This window comes from Pseudoliparis swirei, chromosome 22, assembly GCF_029220125.1.
Source record: "Pseudoliparis swirei isolate HS2019 ecotype Mariana Trench chromosome 22, NWPU_hadal_v1, whole genome shotgun sequence".
Classification (NCBI taxonomy): domain Eukaryota; kingdom Metazoa; phylum Chordata; class Actinopteri; order Perciformes; family Liparidae; genus Pseudoliparis; species Pseudoliparis swirei.
In genome coordinates, this window is record NC_079409.1 from 1,009,455 (window position 1) to 1,032,829 (window position 23,375).

General features: G+C 51.6%; 1 protein-coding gene across 1 annotated transcript in view; it reads right to left on the reverse strand.

Annotated features, from left to right (window-relative positions):
• Positions 1-6,045: 6,045 nt before the first annotated feature.
• Positions 6,046-23,375, reverse strand: part of pogzb (pogo transposable element derived with ZNF domain b) — a 29,601-nt gene continuing 12,271 nt past the window's right edge. The window contains exons 10-20 of the mRNA XM_056444648.1: positions 22,710-22,732; positions 22,517-22,617; positions 22,295-22,441; positions 21,697-21,831; positions 21,468-21,619; positions 20,388-20,537; positions 20,204-20,263; positions 17,032-17,144; positions 11,656-13,293; positions 11,541-11,577; positions 6,046-11,457 (exon numbers count right to left, since the gene is read on the reverse strand). Coding sequence (XP_056300623.1) covers positions 9,084-11,457; positions 11,541-11,577; positions 11,656-13,293; positions 17,032-17,144; positions 20,204-20,263; positions 20,388-20,537; positions 21,468-21,619; positions 21,697-21,831; positions 22,295-22,441; positions 22,517-22,617; positions 22,710-22,732 — 4,930 coding nt within the window. The 3' untranslated portion in view covers positions 6,046-9,083. The remainder of the gene's footprint in view (positions 11,458-11,540; positions 11,578-11,655; positions 13,294-17,031; positions 17,145-20,203; positions 20,264-20,387; positions 20,538-21,467; positions 21,620-21,696; positions 21,832-22,294; positions 22,442-22,516; positions 22,618-22,709; positions 22,733-23,375) is intronic.

The following is a 23,375-nucleotide window of genomic DNA, read 5'->3' on the forward strand; positions in this document are numbered from 1 at the left end:
AACGTTTCTAATAAGAATTCGGTCCCCTTCTGCCAAGGGCAGATCTCGTACCCTTTGGTCATAGTAGGCCTTATTTTTGAGGTGACTCTTGTTTGCAGCTGCAGAGGCCATCTGATAGGCACTCTGCAACTCCTTCATTCTGGCAACATACTGATGGTAAGAGGCCTCACTCTCACCATCAGGTGATATTCCAAAGCAGATATCTACTGGCAATCTGGCTTCTCTGCCGAACATGTGGCGAATATCCAGTGGCATCATTTTTAGTACAGTTGTACGCATGTACTAGTTGACCGATGTGCTGGCTCCAGTATTGTTTTTGTTCAGGTTCCATAGTACCAAGCATCGCCAGAAGAGTGCGATTGAATCGTTCTGGTTGCGGATCACCTTGCGGATGATACGGAGATGTGCGGGATTTACGGATCCCTAGCATAGTAAGGAACTCCTTAATCAGCCGACTCTCAAAATCTCTGCCCTGATCAGAGTGTATTCTGGCAGGTAAGCCGTAATGCACAAAGAATTTCTCCCAAAGTACTTTCGCTACTGTGAGGGCTTTTTGATCCTTAGTTGGAAATGCCTGAGCATAATGAGTATAGTGGTCCGTTATCACTAACACATTAGCCACCCCTTTGGAATCAGACTCCATCTGCAGGAAGTCAATACAGACTAGGTCCAAGGGGCCTTGACTAGTTATCTGATTCAAGGGTGAGGCACGATGCGGAAGTGTCTTTCTGGAGATACATCGTCCACAGGTTCGGATGTACTGTTCAACCTCAGTTGTCATGCGGGGCCAATAGAATCGGTCTCTGATCAGTTCAACAGTTCGTTCCACTCCCATGTGTCCACACTCATCGTGCAATGACTTTAATACCACCGTCCGGTATTTCTCAGGCAATACAAGCTGCCTAATCTTTCTTCCGGACAGTTTCTGTGTTAAACGGAAGAGTAGTCCCTCCTGTGACTCCAGTTTACTGCCTTCGCGAATTAACAATGCAGTATCAGGAGGGTTGCTTTTAGCATGAGTCAGTTCCTTATTAGTTTCGATTGCTTTTTTCTCAGGTCCAATCATGGGATCCATGTCTTGGGCTGTCTCTAGGTTTTTCGGGCTCAGCTGGTCGAGGGTGCTTATGCTTAAGTTCACAGGCAATGCGTATGCTTCTGGTAGAGCTGCAGCTGGAGCTCCTAGCTGCTCAACTAGTCTGACCGGTGCACCGAGTGCTCTACTGATACAGGCGTGCTTACAGACAGCTTTGATGCCTGACGGTAGAATGCTTGTCCAGTCACTAGCTTCTGCTGTGGCATACTGCCGGGACAACAGGTCAGCATCAATATTGTGACGCCCAGGACGATACTCGATCGTAAAATCGTAAGTCGATAGGGCGGCCAGCCAGCGATGTCCAGTGGCATTAAGCTTGGCTGAGGTAAGCACATATGTGAAGGGGTTATTATCAGTTCTCACGGTAAACTTGGCTCCATACAGATAATCATGAAACTTGTCCACGACCGACCATTTTAGGGCCAGAAATTCCAACTGATGGACAGGGTAACGCTGTTCAGACGCGCTAAGTTTCCGGCTTGGAAAGGCTACTGGCTTAAGACCGTCGGGGTACTCCTGATTAAAAACTGCGCCCAACCCACTCATGCTCGCATCTACGTGCAAGATGTAGAGTTTGGTGGGGTCAGCGAATGTTAACACAGGGGCATGAATTAGGCATTCAATGATCTTCTTGACAGCATCTCGACAAGCCTGGTCCCAACGCTCTCCAAACGGATCTGACTCTTTGAAGTAGGTCTTGGTGGGATCTCTCTTCTCATGCCAAGTGGGCGGATAGCCTTTTGTGAGTTCTGTGAGGGGACGGACAATAGCAGAGTAGTTAGCAAAAAACCTGCGATAATATCCGCAAAATCCAAGGAATGACTTCAGTGATTTCAGATCGGTGGGCTCCTTCCAGTTTTTTACCACATCCACTTTCTTCGGGTCAGTGGCAATCCCAGCCTCTGAAACGATGTGACCGACATACTTGACTTCAGTCTGACAAAATTGACATTTGTCAATTGAGACCTTCAAACCAACTTCTTCTAGCCTATCCAGAACTTTGAGAAGACGCTGCTCATGCTCTTCAAGAGTTTTTCCAAAGACGATAATATCGGCCAAGTATACAAGTACCTGAAGGAGATGCATGTCACCAACGGCTTTTTCCATTAACCACTGGAAAGTGGCAGGCGCTCCAGTTATTCCTTGTGGCATGCGTTCAAATTGATAGAATCCGAGGGGACAAATGAATGCTGTCTTTTCTTTATCCTCCTCCTTCATAGCTATCTGACAGTAGCCACTCCTCAGATCCAATACCGAGAACCACTTGCATCCTGACAAACAGTCTAAGGCATCGTCGATGCGTGGCATCGTGTACTGGTCCGGTATTGTTCTTCTGTTGAGTGTTCTGTAGTCAATACAGATTCTGATACTTCCGTTCTTCTTACGAACCACCACAATTGGTGAGGCGTAAGGACTACGGGACTCTTTGATAATGCCAGCTGCTAGTAACTGCTGTCTGTGTCGTCGCACATCGTCGATGTCCGCAGGTGCCAAGCGACGTGATCTTTCCCGAAAAGGTCGGTGGTCATGCAGGCGTATGGGATGTTCCACCCCCTTGGCCAAACCAACATCCCACTCTAGTAAGGAGAGCTTTGCTCTTTTGAAGTTTACGAAGGGACAGTTCTTTAAAGTGAGTAATCCACAATTTGTTGACTCCATGTGGATCCATGCATTTGTAGCCTCTGGGTTCACCCACTCATATATGTAACGCATGTGTGCTGCCCAGGAGTAGAACTTTATGTGAGGGACTCAGAGTCCTCCCTGCTGCTTGCTTTTCTGTAGTTTACTTATTTTCCTTCTAACCTTTTTGCCTTGCCAGATGAATTGTGTGAACATTTGATCCAATGAAGAAGCTGTTGGGTATTGAGTTTGGCAGCATCTGTAGGGGGTACAGTAACCTGGGCAGGATATTCATTTTGAGCTTGCTTATCCTGCCCAGCCAGGAAACTGGTAGCGTTACATTTCAAGTCTTCCCTGATGCGTGTTGTGACATACCCTTCTTCTTTCTTTGTCACAGAGAAGCCCTGTTCTTCTACAGGCCTCCTGAAGGCGCTCTGGAAATGTGTTATCTGACCTTTGCTGACTTAGTTCAAATAGATATTTATTTCCGGTGGTGTGGAACAAAACATAACATTTAAGAACACTGAATGGCAAAAAAAAACATAAGAACATAAACTGACACTTAAACTTATTGAAAGGGCACATGTGAGGCCTCCTGCTCACCACCATTTCCCCATCATTTCCTAACATCTAAACAAACTCTAGTAGGATAAAACAGAGCTTCCCAGACTAGAACAAAATAAAGATAAACATTTTTCAGGTATAGCCACTCTTATTAAAATCCGCAACCGTACCAGTCTTAATAAAGCTTGGTCAATCAGTGTAGTAACACTGTTATAAATAATATAACTGTGAACCTTTCTTAGAAAAAAGTAATAAACTGTCCATAAGCAGACCAGCTTGTTCGTGAGTTCCAACATGGAGAGAACAGAAGAAGAGCGAACAAGTGTGCATACTTAACAACCGCGGACACCCTGCACCTGAATAGTTTGTGTCCGTGAACTTTCTTTGTGGGTTACGTCAGCAGCATGACCACCGGGAGGATAAACTGTCCACTTATTTCCACATTACCTTGCATTTCTCCATTATATTTGGGCTTTTTTCTTCTCCTCCACGAACCTCTGTGCTTCATCCGCGGATCTGAAGTGTCGGACTCCGCCGTCACCTGTAACGCGCGGCGGGATACAGCATCTGGGAGCGGATGCCGAGATCTCGGAGCGATGTCTTTGTGTCGTTTTTTTTCCACCGCTGGTGAGAAGTCATCAAAAAAATGTATGCGGTTCCCGGAGAAAGTGACCTCAGCCACGCTGCGCGCCCCCTTCGTGATCGGCTGTTTGTCGGCGAAGTTGTGGAGACGGATGTCGACGGTCCTCGGCCTCGTCGAGTTGTTCTGCAGGTGTGCGGGCCGCGGGGCACATGTCCAGCTTGAGTCGGTCGTTCTTCACCGTGAGCTTCAAAACTTTTGGCAGCCAAGATTCTAAAAAGTCCGTTGCGTTCTGCCCCTCTGTGTGTTCGGGCAGATTGATGTCTGGACCGGTTCTGGTCCTCCAGCCGGGCAGAGCCTCGGTTAGCCGTGTCCCGGAGCCGTGACACGGAGTCCTCCTGTAGATATTCTTTGTTCGGCTTCGCCACCCTTTTCTCCACTGCCGGAACACTTGCACACACCGAGTTGATGGATTTAGCTATTTGTTTGAGTTTCCTATCCAGGCTGGAGCTGAGTTTCGTAAATACTGCGTCACTTATCTTCTCCACCAGGTCGTCAATCTGCCTTCCGCCATGTTGTCGGGGTCGCTGGTCTCTTTTTCGGACTGAGTTTTTCGAAGTCTGGACCGTCCAGTTCGTTTTTTTTCAGTTGTTTTCCCCCAAATATCATGCAGTGACATTACTTCTTCATTCGACCTGTTCTATTAATGTTAATCTATACCTGAAATGTTAAATAAAGTGTTCAGTCCGGCGCTCCTACCTCTCTCGCATCACGTGACCCTCCCGTATGAGCCTTTTGATGACTTTCTGTGGATTCTCCCGCTCCGTGCACCTTGGAGCAATATGTCCATTCTCTCCACGACAGAAGAATTCATCAGGCTTACTTGAAGACTGCACTTTGAACGGAACAGGTTTAGGGCGTGATGCTCCTTTGTAACGATGGAAGTGGGACGTAGTCTCTCGTGGGGAATCAACAGTCAAATGCATCGCCATCACACTCATCTTATCTTCCAATACTTTCACGTGTTTCTAAGTGACTGTATTTCAGTGTGTGCATCAGCTTTCTGTTTTGTCATTTCCTTTGTACCACTTGGTGGACAATCCGATGGTAGCTGGTGCTGGGTTCTTGCTTGTTCCCCCATCTTAGCTTTTAGTTCTTCCATCTGTGCTCTAAGTTCCCTCTGGTAAACCAACTCCGGCTCAAAGTCGTTCTCTGCTCGGACTGCGCCCACGTTCTGACGACGCAGCGGTGCTCCGAGGCTGCGCCTTGCAGACTGGCGGCCTTCCTCTTCTCTAATCTCTTGTAATAAAGTCAGGAAGGTAGGGGGATTCTCTTTCCGCTCCCTAACATCCAACTGAAGTAAAAGGAGGTCAGAAGTTGAACCTCAACTCGGGCAGTGTTAGCATCGCTAAACTGGAGACCACCTCCATGCACTACTTTGATAAGAGACCTCTCAGGAGCTGCTGATCCTTTTTTACTCCGCCATCATCCGGTCTGTCCTCTGCTCTTCCATCACTGTGTGGTTTGGATCGGCCACCAAACAGGACAGAGTCAGACTACAGCGGATCGTCAGGTCTGCAGAAAGAACCATTGGTTCCAGCCTCCCCTCCATTCTGGACTTGTACACCGCCAGTCAGGAAGCGGGCAGGAAAGATCACTGCAGACCCTTCACACCCTGGACACAAGCTGTTCCAACTCCTGCCCTCTGGTAGGCGCTACAGAGCACTGTACGCCAAAACCACCACACAGAAATAGCTTCTTTCCACTGGCCGTCACCATGATGAACAATTAATCAGACTCTTCCATCTGCACTATCTGCACTTTTTGAGTACTGTCTTTAATGTCTTTTTTATATTTATCCCGCTTATTGTATATTGTGTGTGTGTATAAGTACAGAAGAGCAAAGTGTAACCGGAGTCAAATTCCATGTATGTGCAAACCTACATGGCCATTAAAGCTGATTCTATTCTATTCTATTCTAATCTTTGCAGGAAATCTGACAATATCTCTCCCGGCTGCTGTTGGAGGGATCTGAAGGCAAAGTAGAGATCTTCTCCGGACTCTGACGTACCAAAAATGCTCTCTATGGCCTGGATATACTCCATTGGGCTAGCATCAGGTTCTGTCATACGCACAGCCTGAATGATCTCTAAGGCCGGGCCTTTGATAAAAGAAAAGAATCCAAACCTGAAGTTGTTTGTATTTTAATAATGAGGAAGAACAATCCATCATCATCATCATCATCAATCAGAGTATTCAGGTCCAGGTTCTGGTCATATGACCCAACACGTTCACATTAACCCTCGTGTCCTGGAAGCCGATTGGCCGCCACACAAACAGGAAGCTGCTGCAGCAATGCACTAAAATAGTCTTTATCACAGAAGGTTTTGTTATAACCTCAGATGTCCACTAGTGTCCTCAGATGTCCAATAGAGACCTCAGATGTCCACTAGTGTCCTCAGATGTCCAAGAGGCCTCAGATGTCCAATAGATACCTCAGATGTCCACTAGTGTCCTCATATGTCCACTAGTGTCCTCATGTCCACCAGAGACCTCAGATGTCCACTAGGGTCCTCATATGTCCACTAGTGTCCTCAGATGTCCAATAGAGACCTCAGATGTCCACTAGTGTCCTCAGATGTCCACTAGAGACCTCAGATGTCCAATAGTGTCCTCAGATGTCCAAGAGGCCTCAGATGTCCAATAGATACCTCATATGTCCACTAGTGTCCTCATGTCCACCAGAGACCTCAGATGTCCACTAGGGTCCTCATATGTCCACTAGTGTCCTCAGATGTCCAATAGAGACCTCAGATGTCCAAGAGGCCTCAGATGTCCACTAGTGTCCTCATATGTCCACTAGAGACCTCAGATGTCCAATAGATACCTCAGATGTCCAAGAGGCCTCAGATGTCCACTAGTGTCCTCAGATGTCCAATAGATACCTCAGATGTCCACTAGTGTCCTCATATGTCCAAGAGGCCTCAGATATCCACTAGATACCTCAGATGTCCACTAGTGTCCTCATATGTCCACCAGAGACCTCAGATGTCCACTAGTATCCTCAGATGTCCACTAGTATCCTCATATGTCCACTAGTGTCCTCAGATGTCCACTAGTGTCCTCAAATGTCCAGTAGAGACCTCAGATGTCCACTAGAGACCTCAGATGTCCACTAGTGTCCTCATATGTCCAATAGAGACCTCAGATGTCCACTAGTGTCCTCATATGTCCACTAGTGTCCTCAAATGTCCACTAGAGATCTCAGATGTCCACTAGAGACCTCATATGTCCACTAGTGTACTCAAATGTCCACTAGAGAACTCAGATGTCCACTAGAGACCTCAGATGTCCAATAGAGACCTCAGATGTCCACTAGTGTCCTCAGATGTCCACTAGTATCCTCATATGTTCACTAGAGACCTCAGATGTCCACTAGTATCCTCAGATGTCCACTAGTATCCTCATATGTCCACTAGAGACCTCAGATGTCCACTAGTATCCTCAGATGTCCAATAGAGACCTCAGATGTCCAATAGAGACCTCAGATGTCCACTAGTGTCCTCAGATGTCCACTAGTATCCTCATATGTTCACTAGAGACCTCAGATGTCCACTAGTATCCTCATATGTCCACTAGAGACCTCAGATGTCCACTAGTATCCTCAGATGTCCAATAGAGACCTCAGATGTCCACTAGTGTCCTCAGATGTCCAATAGAGACCTCAGATGTCCACTAGTGTCCTCAGATGTCCAATAGAGACCTCAGATGTCCACTAGAGACCTCAGATGTCCACTAGTATCCTCAGATGTCCAATCGTGGACTCAGATGTCCACTAGAGACCTCAGATGTCCACTAGTATCCTCAGATGTCCAATCGTGGACTCAGATGTCCACTAGAGACCTCAGATATCCACTAGTATCCTCATATGTCCACTAGAGACCTCAGATGTCCACTAGTGTCCTCAGATGTCCAATAGAGACCTCAGATGTCCACTAGAGACCTCAGATGTCCACTAGTGTCCTCAGATGTCCAATAGAGACCTCAGATGTCCACTAGAGACCTCAGATGTCCACTAGTATCCTCAGATGTCCACTAGAGGCCTCAGATGTCCACTAGTATCCTCATATGTCCACTAGAGACCTCAGATGTCCACTAGTATCCTCAGATGTCCAATAGAGACCTCAGATGTCCACTAGTGTCCTCAAATGTCCAATAGAGACCTCAGATGTCCACTAGTGTCCTCAGATGTCCAATAGAGACCTCAGATGTCCACTAGAGACCTCAGATGTCCAATCGTGGACTCAGATGTCCACTAGAGACCTCAGATATCCACTAGTGTCCTCAGATATCCACTAGTGTCCTCAGATGTCCACTAGAGACCTCAGATGTCCACTAGTATCCTCAGATGTCCACTAGAGGCCTCAGATGTCCACTAGTGTCCTCAGATGTCCACTAGTATCCTCAGATGTCCACTAGAGACCTCAGATGTCCACTAGTGTCCTCAGATGTCCACTAGTGTCCTCAGATGTCCACTAGAGGCCTCAGATGTCAAATAGAGACCTCAGATGTCCACTAGTGTCCTCAGATGTCCACTAGTGTCCTCAGATGTCCACCAGAGGCCTCAGATGTCCACTAGTATCCTCAGATGTCCACTAGAGGCCTCAGATGTCCACTAGTGTCCTCAGATGTCCACTAGAGACCCTAGATGTACAATAAAGACATCAGATGTCCACTAGTGTCCTCAGATGTCTACTAGAGACCTCAGATGTCCACTAGTGTCCTCAGATATCCACGAATTTCTTCAGATGTCCACTAGTGTCCTCAGATGTCCACCAGAGGCCTCAGATGTCCACTAGTATCCTCAGATGTCCACTAGAGGCCTCAGATGTCCACTAGTATCCTCAGATGTCCACTAGAGGCCTCAGATGTCCACTAGAGACCCTAGATGTACAATAAAGACATCAGATGTCCACTAGTGTCCTCAGATGTCTACTAGAGACCTCAGATGTCCACTAGTGTCCTCAGATATCCACGAATTTCTTCAGATGTCCACTAGTATCCTCAGATATCCACAAATTTCTTCAGATGTCTACTAGTGACCTTAGATGTCCACTAGTGTCCTCAGATGTACAATAGAGACCGCAGATGTCCACTAGCGGCCTCAGATGTCTACTTGTCGAGGGTCACCTGTCGGGGACACCTGTGCCAGGTGTCGTCTTGGCCTCAGCTCTCCTCCACGCCGTCGGCTCGGCTCTTCCCCGTTATCTTCCACTCGTCACCGACTTCCTCTCCGATCACTATCCTGGTCTCTCGCCTCTCCTTGCTCACATCCTTCCTGTCCTCCTCTGTCTCCTTTCCTTCCTCCCCACTGTCCTCCTCTAGCTTCTCAACTTCTTTTTTCATGTCCTCATCTGTCTTCTTCCTTTCTTCTTCACCTTTGATTGTTTCATTTTCTGTGTCCCCTGGTCTACGCTCCTTCTTTCCTTCCTTCCCTTCCTCCTTAATCTCCTCCCTGTCCTTTTTCACCTCCTTTCCTTCTTTCTCCTCTGATTCCTCATTTCCTTCTCCTTCTTTCTCCTCTGATTCCTCCTTTCCTTCTCCTTCCTTCTCCTCTGATTCCTCATTTCCTTCACATTCTTTCTCCTCTGATGCCTCCTTTCCTTCTCCTTCTTTCTCCTCTGATGCCTCCTTCCCTTCTTTCTCCTCTGATTCCTCCTTTCCTTCTCCTTCCTTCTCCTCTGATGCCTCCTTTCCTTCTCCTTCTTTCTCCTCTGATGCCTCCTTCCCTTCTTTCTCCTCTGATGCCTCCTTTCCTTCTCCTTCTTTCTCCTCTAATGCCTCCTTCCCTTCCTTCTCCTCTGATTCCTCATTTCCTTCTTTCTCCTCTGATTCCTCCTTTACTTCTCCTTCCTTCTCCTCTGATTCCTCATTTCCTTCTCCTTCTTTCTCCTCTGATTCCTCCTTTCCTTCTCCTTCCTTCTCCTCTGATTCCTCCTTTCCTTCTCCTTCCTTCTCCTCTGATTCCTCCTTCCCTTCTCCTTCTTTCTCCTCTGATGCCTCCTTCCCTTCTCCTCCTTTCTCCTCTGATGCCTCCTTCCCTTCTCCTTGCTCCTCCTCTGTGTCCTCCTTGTCTTCCAGCTCCAGCAGCTCAGAATAATCGGCCTCCAAAGCCTCCGGACCCAGCAGGGTCTCTGTCAGGGTCTTGAGGAAGTCAGACTGGATCTGCTCTGGACTCGTGGTCGCCTCTTGCACCTCGCGCCCCGGCAGGAGGCCCGTCAGGCGGAACGACTCCTTCCACAGCTGCGGCAGCTTGTTCAGCTGCGCCAGGGCCTCCACCGCCCAGTCCACCAGCAGCTGGGCCACGTTGGCTTGCAGCTGGAGGGGCGCCGTCTCCTCCAGCTCCGTGGGGGTTCCTCTGGTGAACTTGGCCCAACGTGACAACAGGAAGCGCTGCAGAACCGGCTTCATGCAGATCTCCAGGGGCTGAAGACGGAAGGAGTCGCCTCCGGGGATCACAGCCGGCAGGGTCCCCGATTCGCTGACGGTCGCGAGGAACGAGTCCCCCATGTGTTCCCGGTGTCGATCCAAGACCAGCAATGACTTCCTGGGCCCAGTCGGACCGGCCACGTGCTTCAGCCACACCTTGTTGGTCCAGAGATTCAAGGTTTCTTCTACCAACAGCTTCTCCGGTCCGGTCTCCAGCAGGATAAAGTCGGGCAGGACTTTCTCGGCCAGCTGCCGGTTGGCCAACACTAGAGACGGCAGCATGGTGCCGTTGGCCAGCACCGCCAGGTACACGGTGACCAAAGGTAAGGACCCCGTGAGTTGCAGGGCCTCGGAGCAGCGAGACTTGTCCTGAACAAACCTCAAATCCACAAAGAGACACAACTCGTCCATGGCGGCCACGGCGCTTTCCGACAGCTCGTTGACCCGGATGACCTTCTGCGTGAAATCCCTGAAGGACTTGATCTTGGCTTCCAGGGAAAGCGGCAGAGAGTGAGCCAGCGTGGCCGCCCTGCCGCTGCTCCGGAAGCCCAGCCGATGCCTCAGCATGAAGCCCACCGCCCAGTCGTAGGAGATGCGGAAGGAGTCGCTGAAGCCGCCCTTCTTCTTCAGGGTGGAGGCTTTGTGGAAGAGGTTGCTCTCTGTGATGGGCAGCTGCTGCTCCCGCATGGACAGCACCCAGGCCACCATCAGGTCCCCGCCGTTGGCATCCCACTTCTGCTCTCGCTCGGTGGATTTCAGGCGCCTCCTGGCGTCCTTCAACCAGGACCGGATGAGCGGCGGCTCGGTGAAGAAGAACCTGGAGGCTTGGCGGAGTCCTTCACACAGAGCGAAGAGGGCGATCCGGAGCTGCCTGGCGGTGAGGGTGTCGTCACGCTCCTTACAGGCAGACGAGGCGGTCGCCGGTCGGGGGTGGCCGAGCGCCGTTGTTGTTGTTGTTGACGGCAGGTGAGACATTGGTACTTTCTCTTCATTGATGAATTCCGGCACATCATCGTCATCATCAATGTCCTCCAGCTCATTGTCAGAGTAGTCCATGTCCTCCACAGGTGGCATCGCCCCGTCCACGTTGTCCTCAAACGTTATTTCTCCGCTACAACAGAGAGCCAGACGTTCGATTATTGCCCAGATGAAAGCACAACAGCAACAACAAAGCTCTAGGATGTCAAACATTACCTTATTCTGTCCTTGATGAATCCAACTCTTGTTGATCCTGTAATCATCAAACATGCATCTTTAATTGTGTATAAACATCACAACAAGCAAGAACCAAACGGTGTGAACTCCTGACCTCTGTTGGTGGGCGACAGGCCGTGGAAGTCCCAGAAGCAGCTGGGCTGCTTGCACAGGTTGGCTCTGCACACGGTGCAGCCGGACACGCTCTCGCGCCGGAGGTTCTTCAGGTGGCAGGTCTTGCACCTCTTGGAGGTGCTGCTGACCTTCCCCATCCGGTGTCTCTCTTTCACCGGTACTTCGTTGGGCTTCAGCCTCATCCCGCGGGAGCTGGCAATCTCCATGGACTCAGAGCTGTTCTGAGCACACTTGGCGAGCTGGTTGCCCAAACGCTTGCGGAAGTTGACCTGAGTGAAGAGGCCGTCTTGCACCCAGTTCGGTGGGTTCTCCTTGCGGCTCTCCCGCAGCACAATGAAGGCGTTGACGATGCTCAGGTTGACCAGGAACCAGAAGAGGCCGCGCCAGTGCCGGTCCTGGGGGATTCCTCCCAGCGGGTTGCAGGCCAGCAACTGCTTGCAGATGTCGACCCCTCGCATGTTCTCCTGCAGGAGGCAGAAGGCCATGGGGCGGTCGATGGGGTCCAGCCCGCCCACTTTGGTCTGAGACCTCCTCCACACGGTGTCCTGTTCACTCGGGTCTGCATTCGTCGACAGGCAGCCCATCTCTTTGGTGTCCCTCCAGCGGGTGGCCAACAGGGGCCCAAACTGTCTCTGCAGGAAGTCCCCAGGTTTCTCCAGGCAACCTTCCTCCCACAGCTCTCTGGGTAGGATGTGGCTGAGTGGAGGGAAGGAGCTGGAGGCGTAGATGCCCTGGTCCAGAAGCTTCTGCATGAGTGGGACCGATGCGAGCGAGCTGGCCAGGTAGAGCTGGTGGTGTTTGTCCTCCAGATCCTTCACCAGCTGCGGCACCACGGTGAAGCCTTGCTCCGGGCCCCGCTGCTCTCCCACCTGGATGAAGAAGCGGTGGCAGTAGCCAGATTTGGAATCGCAGAGCAGCCACACCTGTGGCTGGGTCTTTGGATCACAGCTGCCCCCCTCCGGGCCGGGCAGCAGCGCCCTGTCCACGGTCAGGCAGCAGTTTGGTCGATAGGCGTCCCATGCGGCTCCTTCCAGAATGTTCAGCATCGGCCTAAAGATGTGCAGCGGGTCGCCGGGTTCGCCGGTTCCACGAAACTCGGCCGTGGTGAAGCTGCCCATGCGGATGTTGGCAGCGATCTGCCTGAAGCGCTGGAAGCTCATGGCGCGGTAGAAGGTGTAGCTGTTGTCGTAGTGACTCCAGGACCAGTAGTGAGACGGGTCGGGGAGGTTCTGGATCCCCATGAGAACCACCAGGCCGATGAAACCTTTGATCTCGTGGATGGTGGCGGGGACCCAGTCCGAGTAACCGTAGCCAAGGAAATGGCTGGTCTTGGCGTGGGCGTTGGTCTCGTTGGTGATCAGCTCCATGAGCTCCGAAGGGAAGAGCAGGTGGAAGAAGTCAATGGCGTCGGTGTTCTTGGACAGGAAGTGATGCGGCCCGGCGCTCTGCTCGAAGGAGGCGATGCTGGAGTCAGAGCAGTCGCACTCTGAAGGTTGAGTCCAACGATCCGCTAAAGTCCAGGACGGATCCAGCAAGTCCTGCTTCTGGACCGGTTCTTCCTCTTCTGAAGGCTGAGGCTCTTCACTGGGGCAGAACTGGATGTCACGTTCAACGAGGCCTGAAAGAAGAAACAAGAAACATTCATATCAAGTGGGGCGCAGTGGTACTACAGGTGGGGCGCGCCCCTCTAGTGGGGGGTAGTGGTACTACAGGTGGGGCGCTCCCCTCTAGTGGGGCGCAGTGGTACTACAGGTGGGGCGCGCCCCTCTAGTGGGGGGTAGTGGTACTACAGGTGGGGCGCGCCCCTCTAGTGGGGGGTAGTGGTACTACAGGTGGGGCGCGCCCCTCTAGTGGGGGGCAGTGGTACTACAGGTGGGGCGCCCTCTGGTGGGGCAGTGGTACTACAGGTGGGGCTCCTCTGGTGGGGGCAGTGGTACTACAGGGGGGCGCGCCCCTCTAGTGGGGCAGTGGTACTACAGGTGGGGCGCCCCTCTGAGTGGGGGCGCAGTGGTACTACAGGTGGGCGCCCTCTGGTGGGGGCAGTGGTACTACAGGTGGGCGCCCTCTGGTGGGGGCAGTGGTGCACTACAGGTGGGGCTCCCTCTGGTGGGCGCAGTGGTACTACAGGTGGGCGCTCCTCTAGTGGGGGCAGTGGTACTACAGGTGGGCGCTCCCTCTGGTGGGGGTAGTGGTACTACAGGTGGGCGCTCCCCTAGTGGGCGCAGTGGTACTACAGGTGGGGCGGCCCTCTGGTGGGGGCAGTGGTACTACAGGTGGGGCTCTCCTCTAGTGGGGGCAGTGGTACTACAGGTGGGGCCCTCTGAGTGGGGGCAGTGGTACTACAGGTGGGCGCCTCTGGTGGGCGCAGTGGTACTACAGGTGGGCGGCCCTCTGGTGGGGCAGTGGTACTACAGGTGGGGCTCCCTCTGGTGGGGGCAGTGGTACTACAGGTGGGGCGGCCCTCTGAGTGGGGGCAGTGGTACTACAGGTGGGCGGCCCTCTGGTGGGGGCAGTGTGGTACTACAGGTGGGCTCCTCTGGTGGGGGCAGTGGTACTACAGGTGGGCGCCCTCTAGTGGGGGCAGTGGTACTACAGGTGGGCGCTCCCTCTGGTGGGGGCAGTGGTACTACAGGTGGGCGCTCCTCTAGTGGGGGGTAGTGGTACTACAGGTGGGGCGCCCCTCTGGTGGGGCAGTGGTACTACAGGTGGGGCTCCCTCTAGTGGGGGACAGTGGTACTACAGGTGGGGGCTCCCCTCTAGTGCGGGGCAGTGGTACTACAGGTGGGGCTCCTCTGGTGGGGGCAGTGGTACTACAGGTGGGCGCTCCCTCTGGGGGGTAGTGGTACTACAGGTGGGCGCTCCTCTGGTGGGGGCAGTGGTACTACAGGTGGGCGCTCCTCTAGTGGGGGCAGTGGTACTACAGGTGGGCGCTCCTCTGGTGGGGGTAGTGGTACTACAGGGGGGCGCTCCCCTCTAGTGGGGGGCAGTGGTACTACAGGTGGGGCTCCTCTAGTGGGGCAGTGGTACTACAGGTGGGGCGGCCCTCTGGTGGGGGCAGTGGTACTACAGGTGGGCGCTCCCTCTGGTGGGGGCAGTGGTACTACAGGTGGGGCTCCCTCTGAGTGGGGGCAGTGGTACTACAGGTGGGCGCTCCTCTGGGGGGCAGTGGTACTACAGGTGGGCGCTCCTCTGGTGGGGGCAGTGGTACTACAGGTGGGGCGCTCCCTCTAGTGGGGGCAGTGGTACTACAGGTGGGGCACCCTCTGGTGGGGGCAGTGGTACTACAGGTGGGGCTCCCCTCTGGTGGGGGCAGTGGTACTACAGGTGGGGCTCCCTCTGGGTGGGGGTAGTGGTACTACAGGTGGGGCGCCCTCTGGTGGGGGCAGTGGTACTACAGGTGGGGCGCTCCTCTGGTGGGGCAGTGGTACTACAGGTGGGGCGCGGCCCTCTAGTGGGGCGTAGTGGTACTACAGGTGGGGCACTCCCCTCTACTGTGGGTCAGTGGTACTACAGGTGGGGCTCCTCTGGTGGGGGCAGTGGTACTACAGGTGGGGCGCTCCCCTCTAGTGGGGGACAGTGGTACTACAGGTGGGGCACTCCCCTCTAGTGGGGCGTAGTGGTACTACAGGTGGGGCACTCCCCTCTAGTGGGGCGCAGTGGTACTACAGGTGGTGCGCTCCCCTCTAGTGGGGGGGTAGTGGTACTACAGGTGGGGCGCTCCCCTCTAGTGGGGCGTAGTGGTACTACAGGTGGGGCACTCCCCTCTAGTGGGGCGCAGTGGTACTACAGGTGGTGCGCTCCCCTCTAGTGGGGCGTAGTGGTACTACAGGTGGGGCACTCCCCTCTAGTGGGGGGCAGTGGTACTACAGGTGGGGCCTCCTCTGGTGGGGCGCAGTGGTACTACAGGTGGGCTCCCTCTGGTGGGGGCAGTGGTACTACAGGTGGGGCGCTCCCCTCTAGTGGGGGGTAATGGTACTACAGGTGGGACGCGCCCCTCTAGTGGGGGAGAATGGTACTACAGGTGGGGCGTGCCCTCTGGTGGGGTAGTGGTACTACAGGTGGGGCGCTCCTCTGGTGGGGGTAATGGTACTACAGGTGGGGTGCGGCCCTCTAGTGGGGGTAGTGGTACTACAGGTGGGGCGTGGCCCTCTAGTGGGGGGTAGTGGTACTACAAGTGGGGCGCTCCCCTCTAGTGGGGGGTAATGGTACTACAGGTGGGGCGCGGCCCTCTAGTGGGGGGTAGTGGTACTACAGGTGGGGCGCCCCTCTAGTGGGGGGGTAGTGGTACTACAAGTGGGGCGCTCCCCTCTAGTGGGGGGTAATGGTACTACAGGTGGGCGCCCTCTAGTGGGGGGTAGTGGTACTACAGGTGGGGCGTGCCCCTCTAGTGGGGGGGTAGTGGTACTACAAGTGGGGCGCGCCCCTCTAGTGACTGGTCGTGTATTTGCTCATTTTGTTTTGCAAAGGTTGAACGTTATTATTCTGAACATGTATGCAGTGGAGTGTCTCTGTGTGTGTGTGTATGTGTCTGTCTATGTGTCTGTGTGTGTGTGTCTATGTGTGTGTGTCTATGTATCTGTGTATATGTGTGTGTGTGTGTTGTTGTGGCTGGATTTACTTCCTTTTTGGTCCATTCTGACTGATCTCTTAACCTGATAGATATAAACTTGTATCTCTCTCCTATCTGACTGCTGGTGAGATGCCACAGGAGACTCACCCTCTGGACCTCAGTAACACCCACAGGACACAGAGAGTTTGGATCAGAGTTCAATTCACGTAGATTTATTTCTAATCAACAGTTTCACAAATAAACCTGAGCTGGGTATTAAAGACAACAACCTCCCTCCACATCTGTCTTTCCCAAGCCCAACAAACACATTGACATATTATTATGACATTGTACTCCCTAGCGGAGTCCCCGCCCCTCTCCCTCAGTTTAACCCCTGTCCCTGTTCCAGCCAATTCCCTTAAGGAATGTAAAGGTTCATGCTGGTGTCTCTCCCCACATCACCCAGTTGTCGGTATTTGGTCTAAGTCGCCCGGCCCTTCTCCTACTGTCTCCCCCCTTCCGGATAATACTGGGACCCGCAAGGACGCGGTGACTATCCCCATCTGGTGTTCTTGACCCTTGTCCCCAACAGAGAGCTGTGTGTGCCCTCTCAATCATATTTATAGATGTAATTTACGACTACTATAACACAATGGGAAAGTTGACTACACCCTATATATATATGTTGTAGAAGCACACAATTTGAAACATTTTACCCACCACAGTGTGTGTGTGTCTGTGTGTGTGTGTTTGTGTCTATGTATCTGTGTCTATGTGTGTGTGTGTGTGTGTGTGTGTGTCTCTTACTCCTGGCCTGACAGGTGGCGCTGTGGTGCTCCGGGTTCCTCAACAGGTGAGCAGCCATGTGGTCTGCAGTCTGAGAGCTGAAGCCACAGTGAGAACACTGCAGCAGGAACACACTGAGGACAGGGGGGTGAGTGACTACACCTGTAACATAGACTACACCTGTAACATAGACTACACCTGGAACATAGACTGCACCTGGAACATAGACTACACCTGTGACATAGACTACACCTGTAACATAGACTACACCTGGAACATAGACTGCACCTGTAACATAGACTACACCTGTGACATAGACTACACCTGCATAGACTACACATGTAACATAGACTACACCTGTAACATAGACTACACCTGTGACATAGACTACACCTGCATAGACTACACATGTAACATAGACTACACCTGCATAGACTACACATGTAACATAGACTACACCTGTAACATAGACTACACCTGTGACAGACTACACCTGCATAGACTACACATGTAACATAGACTACACCTGTAACATAGACTACACCTGCATAGACTACACCTGTAATATAGACTACACCTGTGACATAGACTACACCTGTAACATAGACTACACCTGTGACATAGACTACACCTGCATAGACTACACCTGTAACATAGACTACACCTGCATAGACTACACCTGTAACATAGACTACACCTGTGACATAGACTACACCTGTAACATAGACTACACCTGTAACATAGACTACACCTGTGATAAAGACTACACCTGCATAGACTACACATGTAACATAGACTACACCTGTAACAGACGACACCTGTGACATAGACTACACCTGCATAGACTACACATGTAACATAGACTACACCTGTAACATAGACTACACCTGTGACAAAGACTACACCTGCATAGACTACACATGTAACATAGACTACACCTGTAACATAGACTACACCTGTAACAGACTACACCTGTAACATAGACTACACCTGTAACATAGACTACACCTGTAACATAGACTACACCTGTAACATAGACTACACCTGCATAGACTACACCTGTAACATAGACTACACATGTAACATAGACTACACCTGTAACATAGACTACACCTGTAACATAGACTACACCTGTAACAGACTACACCTGTAACATAGACTACACCTGTGACATAGACTACACATGTAACATAGACTACACCTGTAACATAGACTACACCTGTAACATAGACTACACCTGTAACAGACTACACCTGTAACATAGACTACACCTGTAACATAGACTACACCTGTAACATAGACTACACCTGTAACATAGACTACACCTGTAACATAGACTACACCTGTAACATAGACTACACCTGTAACATAGACTACACCTGTAACAGACTACACCTGTAACATAGACTACACCTGTAACATAGACTACACCTGTAACATAGACTACACCTGTAACATAGACTACACCTGTAACAGACTACACCTGTAACATAGACTACACCTGTAACATAGACTACACATGTAACATAGACTACACCTGTAACATAGACTACACCTGTAACAGACTACACCTGTAACATAGACTACACCTGTGACATAGACTACACCTGTAACATAGACTACACCTGTGACATAGACTACACCTGTGACATAGACTACACCTGTAACATAGACTACACCTGTGACACAGACTACACCTGTGACATAGACTACACCTGTAACATAGACTACACCTGTGACACAGACTACACCTGTAACATAGACTACACCTGTAACAGACGACACCTGTGACATAGACTACACCTGTGACATAGACTACACCTGTAACATAGACTACACCTGTGACACAGACTACACCTGTAACATAGACTACACCTGTGACATAGACTACACCTGTGACATAGACTACACCTGTAACATAGACTACACCTGTGACATAGACTACACCTGTAACATAGACTACACCTGTGACACAGACTACACCTGTAACATAGACTACACCTGTAACAGACGACACCTGTGACATAGACTACACCTGTAACATAGACTACACCTGTAACATAGACTACACCTGTGACACAGACTACACCTGTGACATAGACTACACCTGTAACATAGACTACACCTGTGACACAGACTACACCTGTAACATAGACTACACCTGTGACATAGACTACACCTGTAACATAGACTACACCTGCATAGACTACACCTGTAACATAGACTACACCTGTGACATAGACTACACCTGCATAGACTACACATGTAACATAGACTACACCTGTAACATAGACTACACCTGTAACATAGACTACACCTGTAACATAGACTACACCTGTAACATAGACTACACCTGTAACATAGACTACACCTGTAACAGACTACACCTGTAACATAGACTACACCTGTAACATAGACTACACCTGTAACATAGACTACACCTGTAACATAGACTACACCTGTAACATAGACTACACCTGTAACAGACTACACATGTAACATAGACTACACCTGTAACATAGACTACACCTGCATAGACTACACCTGTGACATAGACTACACCTGTAACATAGACTACACCTGTGACATAGACTACACCTGTAACATAGACTACACCTGTGACATAGACTACACCTGTAACATAGACTACACCTGTAACAGACTACACCTGTAACATAGACTACACCTGTGACAAAGACTACACCTGCATAGACTACACATGTAACATAGACTACACCTGTGACATAGACTACACCTGCATAGACTACACATGTAACATAGACTACACCTGTAACATAGACTACACCTGTAACAGACGACACCTGTGACATAGACTACACCTGCATAGACTACACATGTAACATAGACTACACCTGTAACAGACTACACCTGTAACATAGACTACACCTGTGACATAGACTACACCTGCATAGACTACACATGTAACATAGACTACACCTGTAACATAGACTACACCTGCATAGACTACACATGTAACATAGACTACACCTGTAACATAGACTACACCTGTAACATACTACACATGTAACATAGACTACACCTGTAACATAGACTACACCTGTAACAGACTACACCTGTGACATAGACTACACAGACTCATTCAATAACATCTGATGACGCTTCAGGTGAGGACCGCCCCCTGCTGGCCAGACTGAGTAACAGCAGCTCTCACCATGGAGGAGGCAGTCTGTGCAGAGGAAGAACTTTGTCTTTGGACTGCGGGACGTGGTGACTGAAAACAACAACAACAACAATCAGAGCAGCAGCCAGCATCAAGTGAATGAACAGTGTGTGTGTGTATCTCTTCCAGCTCCAGGTGTGAACAGCCTGCCTCCACCTGTCAGGTGAGCTCTTACTGGATCATGTGGGCCGCGTAGGCCCGGGAGCAGCAGCTGCTGTAGGAGCACAGCAGGCAGTGGGCGTGGCTCGGGTAGTGGGCCCCGAAGTCCAGGACCCGGGACCCACACTCCAGACACAGCAGGTGGGCTGCATCCACACCTGAAGACCTGCAGAGAGAACACCTGCTGACTAGTAGTCTCACCAGCTGATGACTAGTAGTTTCACCTGTTGACTGACTAGTAGTCTCACCTGCTGATGACTAGTAGTCTCACCTGTTGACTGACTAGTAGTCTCACCTGCTGATGACTAGTCTCACCTGTTGACTGACTAGTAGTCTCACCTGTTGACTGACTAGTAGTCTCACCAGCTACTGACTAGTAGTCTCACCTGTTGACTGACTAGTAGTCTCACCAGCTACTGACTAGTAGTTTCACCTGTTGACTGACTAGTAGTCTCACCTGCTGATGACTAGTCGTCTCACCTGTTGACTGACTAGTAGTCTCACCTGTTGACTGACTAGTAGTCTCACCTGTTGACTGACTAGTAGTCTCACCAGCTACTGACTAGTAGTTTCACCTGTTGACTGACTAGTAGTCTCACCAGCTACTGACTAGTAGTTTCACCTGTTGACTGACTAGTAGTCTCACCTGCTGATGACTAGTCGTCTCACCTGTTGACTGACTAGTAGTCTCACCTGTTGACTGACTAGTAGTCTCACCTGTTGACTGACTAGTAGTCTCACCAGCTACTGACTAGTAGTTTCACCTGTTGACTGACTAGTAGTCTCACCTGCTGACTGACTAGTAGTTTCACCTGTTGACTGACTAGTAGTCTCACCAGCTACTGACTAGTCGTCTCACCTGTTGACTGACTAGTAGTTTCACCTGTTGACTGACTAGTAGTCTCACCTGTTGACTGACTAGTAGTCTCACCTGCTGCTGACTAGTAGTCTCACCTGTTGACTGACTAGTAGTCTCACCTGCTGATGACTAGTCGTCTCACCTGTTGACTGACTAGTAGTTTCACCTGTTGACTGACTAGTAGTCTCACCTGCTGCTGACTAGTAGTCTCACCTGTTGACTGACTAGTAGTCTCACCTGCTGCTGACCGGCCTCTTGGTGGGGGAGCGGGCTGACTTGTTGAGGCTACTCTTGATGCTGATTGGCTGGGCGTGGGAGGCGGGGCTTGGGACCAGCCGCCCCCCCGCTAGTCTCAGAGGCCTGATCTTCCCATAAGTCCTGATGGTCACCTGGAGACACGACAATGAGAACGGACACACGGGGGCGGGGCTTGACATCAGCGGGTGGGCGGGGCTAAGGAGCTGACCTTTGACCCCGGCGGCAGCCCCTCCAGCTTGGCGGGGCGGCGGAAGCTGCGATGGTTCTCCAGCTTGTGCTGCATCTTGTCCTTCAGGTAGATGAACTGGAGACGACACCTGTTGCAATGGAAGGCCTGGTCCACCTGAGGAGAGGGTGTGTGTGAGGGTGTGTGTGTGGGTGTGTGTGTGTGTGTGTGTGAGGGTGTGTGTGTGGGTGAGGGTGTGTGTGTGTGTGTGTGTGTGTGTGGGTGTGTGTGGGTGTGTGTGTGGGTGTGTGTGTGGGTGTGTTTGTGTGTGTGGGTGAGGGTGTGTGTGTGTGTGTGAGGGTGTGTGTGTGTGTGTGTGTGAGGGTGTGTGGGTGAGGGTGTGTGTGTGTGTGTGTGTGAGGGTGTGTGTGTGTGAGGGTGTGTGTGTGAGGGTGTGTGTGTGTGTGTGTGTGAGTGTGTGTGTGTGTGTGTGTGAGGTGTGTGTGTGTGTGTGTGTGTGTGTGTGTGTGTGTGTGTGTGTGTGTGTGGGTGTGTGTGTGTGTGTGTGTGTGTGTGTGTGTGTGTGTGTGTGTGTGTGTGTGTGTGTGTGTGTGTGTGTGTGTGAGGTGTGTGTGTGTACCTGGTGCCTCAGCAGGTGCTGCTGGTAGCTGTCGGCGCTCCTCGTGACCTTCAGGCAGAACAGACACAGGAGGAAGCGAGAGTCTTTGTGGGAGCTGGAGAAGTGCTGCACGATGTCGGCGGAGAAGGACGAGCGGTAGGAGCACACCTGAGGGACGCACCTGGGTTAACGAGGCCGCCGCCAGCACACGGGGGGGCGGGGGGGGTCAGGGGTCAAACTCACCTGGCAGACGTAGGGCATCTCTCCGGGTTTGTGGTTGGACTTCATGTGGTTCAGGAAGGCCGGCTCGCTCTCAAAGGCCCACTCACAGATACGACAGAGACCTGGGGACAGGTGAGACAGGTGAGACAGGGGAGCAGACCAAAGGGACAACAATGTAACATGCATGAGCTGTCTGTCCAGCTGCGTCTCTTACAGGTGGACTGGGCGGGGCCGTGTGTGTGTGTGTCTTACAGGTGGACTGGGCGGGGCCGTGTGTGTGTGTGTGTGTGTGTCTTACAGGTGGACTGGGCGGGGCCGTGTGTGTGTGTGTGTGTGTGTCTTACAGGTGGACTGGGCGGGGCCGTGTGTGTGTGTGTGTGTGCAGCTGGTGGGCGGGGCCGTGTGTGTGTGTGTGTGTGTCCTCAGGTCTCCTGCTTCCGTGTGTGTGTGTGTGTGTGTCTTACAGGAGGAGCATGTGCTGCATCAACCTGCACACACACACACAGACACACACAGACACACACACACACAGACACACACACAGAGACACACACACACACACAGACACACACACACACAGACACACACACACACACACAGACAGACACACACACACACACAGACACACACACACACACAGAGACACACACACACACAGACACACACAGACACACACACACACAGACACACACAGACACACACACCTCAAGTTTGTACAGGTGCTCAGGTATGTTCGGTGGTCTACGGGCCTCGGTGGTCTACGGGGCCTCGGTGGTCTACGGGCCTCGGTGGTCTCTGGTCTCTGGGGCCTCGGTGGTCTGGGCCTCGGTGGTCTGGGCCTCTCGGTGGTCTCCTCGGTGGTCTCTGGTCTCGGTGGTCT